This window comes from Neurospora tetrasperma, assembly GCF_000213175.1.
Source record: "Neurospora tetrasperma FGSC 2508 unplaced genomic scaffold NEUTE1scaffold_6, whole genome shotgun sequence".
NCBI lineage: Eukaryota > Fungi > Ascomycota > Sordariomycetes > Sordariales > Sordariaceae > Neurospora > Neurospora tetrasperma.
The window spans coordinates 2252804-2256286 of NW_009799104.1; the positions used below are offsets into that span (position 1 = coordinate 2252804).

A 3483-nucleotide genomic window follows, 5' to 3' on the forward strand; every position below is an offset into this window, starting at 1 on the left:
GCCCCCCTTGGCCTGCCCTGCCTGGCTCTTGAGCTATGGTGTCTCTCCATACAGGACCCTGGGCATCCCAAACACCCCCGGCTCCCACTTCAAATGACCAGCAGGATACCGGTTGTTGACCAGGTCTACCGGATCCCCAATACAGACTTTGTCTGGAACCTTTGCGTCTTGGTTTTGTTTATCGCACCCAAGATTACTGTTTCCACATTTCGGTCCTCACATCTGCACTGATACGGCCTCGTTCCGCAGCCAAATCCTGCTCCAGATCCCCTACACTACATCTCGATCGACGGCATTCCGGCGCTCAATCCCAACCAGACCTTTGCGTCTTAGGGCTTTATTAAATACCCTCTTCTTCCTTCAACCTCACAGCCTTTCTTCCTCTGCCTTACTTTTTGCCACCGTGTATGCCTTCAACCTTAATATCATTACACTCAACAAGCTCCATCTCATCCTCGACTCTATTGGTCTATGCGGTAACCTATTCCACTTACACCACCAATTCCCTTGTCCCAAATAGGTCGGCCTAGAACATCGTCATCAACCTGTTAGCCTTTGCCAGCTAGGGGGCTAGCGCCTGTGCGATTACTCGAAAGCCTCTTCAGCCGGCTAAAGAAACCATCATAATACCCTACCAACACACTGTCTCATAGCCAGCACCATGAGCCATACCGTGAACTCGAGCACCATGAACCCATGGGAGGTTGAGGCGTATCAGGTAAACGGCACTCCTTTCTTCTGCTTGGTAATGGCGATGCCCCTGCTAACAAAAACCCCCAGCAATACCACTATGACCCTCGAACCGCGCCCACTGCCAACCCTCTCTTCTTCCATACGCTCTACGCTCCCGGCGGTTATGACATTATGGGCTATCTGGTTAGTCACCACCGAAGCCCTGTTCGTTGTTATCATGTGGAGGTTAAAGCGGCTAACAAACTGTAACAGATTCAGATTATGAACAGGCCAAACCCCCAGGTAGAACTGGGACCTGTTGACACGTCATGCGCTTTGATCCTGTGCGACCTGAAGCAAAAAGACACGCCAATTGTGTACGCCTCGGAAGCTTTTCTCTATATGACAGGATACAGCAATGCGGAGGTCTTGGGGAGAAACTGCCGTTTTCTTCAGTCACCCGACGGAATGGTCAAGCCGAAATCGACAAGGAAGTACGTCGACTCCAACACGATCAATACGATGAGGAAAGCGATTGATAGGAACGCCGAGGTGCAGGTTGAGGTGGTCAACTTTAAGAAGAACGGTCAACGGTTCGTCAACTTCTTGACGATGATCCCGGTGCGAGATGAGACAGGGGAATACCGGTACAGCATGGGTTTCCAGTGCGAAACGGAATGAAAGCGGCGAGTTAAGAATGGAGAGGAGAAAAGAAAAGGGGGGAGAGCGAAAGAGAAGTGGGATGAGAGGCAACAGTCACAGCACCTCCACGGCGCAATCACAACAACTACAACCACAACAAGACCAACATCAACATCAACATCAACAAACAAGGGGAGGGAGTTAGACACGATGTCATCTGGCATACGTCGCGGCGTTTGAGGGTTTTACTTTTTTGTTTGCTGTCATTCCGGGATTTCTCATGTTTGGCTAGGGGCTTCACATCAACATCATTGCGAAAGGCGTCTTATTCTGCGATCGGGCATGGCGATGAGATTGGTCTTTATTCTTCATCTTTATATTCCCACATATACATATCATAACAGTCATCCGCTTTCTCACTTCCGTCGTTTCTCAAAAAATTGTTTGGTTCTTCTTTTACCGCATCACCTATTATTACATTATCATCTGTCAAGATGACAGAGCGGCATTCTGGCCCTGCTTTAGATCTTCATCTTCAGGTTGCTTTGGATAAGGCAAATCGCAAGAGAAGTGGATCTTTCGATGAGGCGCTTTTCCATCGGCTTTTACGTTATGATGCGGGAAGCAAGCAGGCAGGCTTGTTGGGTAGGGAATAGACTGGCAGAAGCGGTAGGAGAGAGTTATCAGTCTCGCAAATCAAGGAAGGGGTCGAGGATACAGGAGAGAGAACGCGATGACTATCGTTGCTACCGCGAGGCCAAAAGGTTTTGGATTGGAACAGTTATTCGAGTGGGCCACTGCAATGAATTCACATATCATTCCGCCAAATATGGAAACGGAATTCTGCAAACACCGAAACATCAACAGAACGAATCCTTTCTACTCCCATCAATGGCCAAGCCAGCGCTTAAACTATATTACTGTGCCATTGTCACACGCCACAGAGAGCGTTCATCAAAGGGCTGATCAATGATTTAAAGACGCAAACCGTTTGACATTCAACTTTCCTTGGACCGTCCATCATTCCGTTGTCAAACCGTCGAGGTCGTCACGCCGGGACAGTACTAGTTCTACCGTATCCCACGCACATAACCCCAACCCCGATCCTTGATCAGCACTTGAGTTACATGGACTTCAACCGAGCCAACCATTCAGAAAAAAGGCAACCACCACCCAGGCCAGGGGCAGCGATCAGCCTCTCTCCGTCCCTGCTCTTTCCAATCCCATCTCGCGGATGCAAAACCGACACTGACCGTCAACCGCCCAACCGCCCACGCCCGCAGCTCCCCCATAATACTGACGTCACCACACACACCTCTCTTCACTTTTTGCGCATCTCGCATTTCGCATCTCGCAAAAGAAATCGACAAGTGCAGCGGGTTCAAATCAATGCTGCTTGCTGCACACCATCACTGCCGCCCAGGCGGACAGACGGATCCCCCTAACAGCTGCATCCCTCAGTGAAAAGCGCGCACTAGGTACACGCATTGCAAGAACTGCAAGAACTGCAAGTCCCGTGGGAAAACAGAAGGAGGAGAAAAAAAAAAAGAAAAAAAAAAAAAAAAGAGAAAAAAAAAAGAAAAAAAAAAAAAAAAAAGACGAAGAAGAAGCAGTAGAAAATGAAAAGAAATCTGGGGACAAAACTACGCCGAAACCCGCACGCCACACCACGATCATACCAGGAAGGAAGAATCTACTAAAGGAGCTTATAGAAATAAGTTTTCAAAGAAACTTGATATCAAATAATCAAGGTCCGCTGGCTCAATGGCAGAGCGTCTGACTACGAATCAGGAGGTTCCAGGTTCGACCCCTGGGTGGATCGGTTACATGCGTTAGGTGTTCAACTTGATTTTTTCTTTTATTTTTCCCCCTTTTTTTTTCCATGCCTCCAAAAGGGTCAGAGCTGCAACATGTCCAGGATATAATTATATCAAATGAATTTATTCTTCTGTGTTCAGATTTACAATTGCAGTCTTCAAATTGTCTTCGCAACTCTCATACCCATTCACTTTGGCGAATTCGGTCACAGGTTGGTGGTTACGCTCAAAGATGATGATGACCATGAGCTGTTCAATCGACTTGTAATTGATGTCACTTTCTGCGGCAGTATAAGAAGGGGGTCAAATATCGCTTGTTCTCTTTTTTTTCTTCTCCCTGCTACGACTGAGG

The 3483-nt window shown here is 47.9% G+C and overlaps 1 protein-coding gene across 1 annotated transcript; it reads left to right on the plus strand.

Moving 5' to 3' along the window:
- Nucleotides 1-235: 235 nt before the first annotated feature.
- Nucleotides 236-2605, plus strand: NEUTE1DRAFT_69264 (vivid PAS protein; the record flags this gene model as incomplete). Its single annotated transcript, XM_009856177.1, has 3 exons — nt 236-718; nt 781-876; nt 946-2605. 3 exons carry the CDS (start codon nt 662-664, stop codon nt 1351-1353), a joined length of 561 nt encoding a protein of 186 aa, XP_009854479.1.
- Nucleotides 2606-3483: the final 878 nt, after the last annotated feature.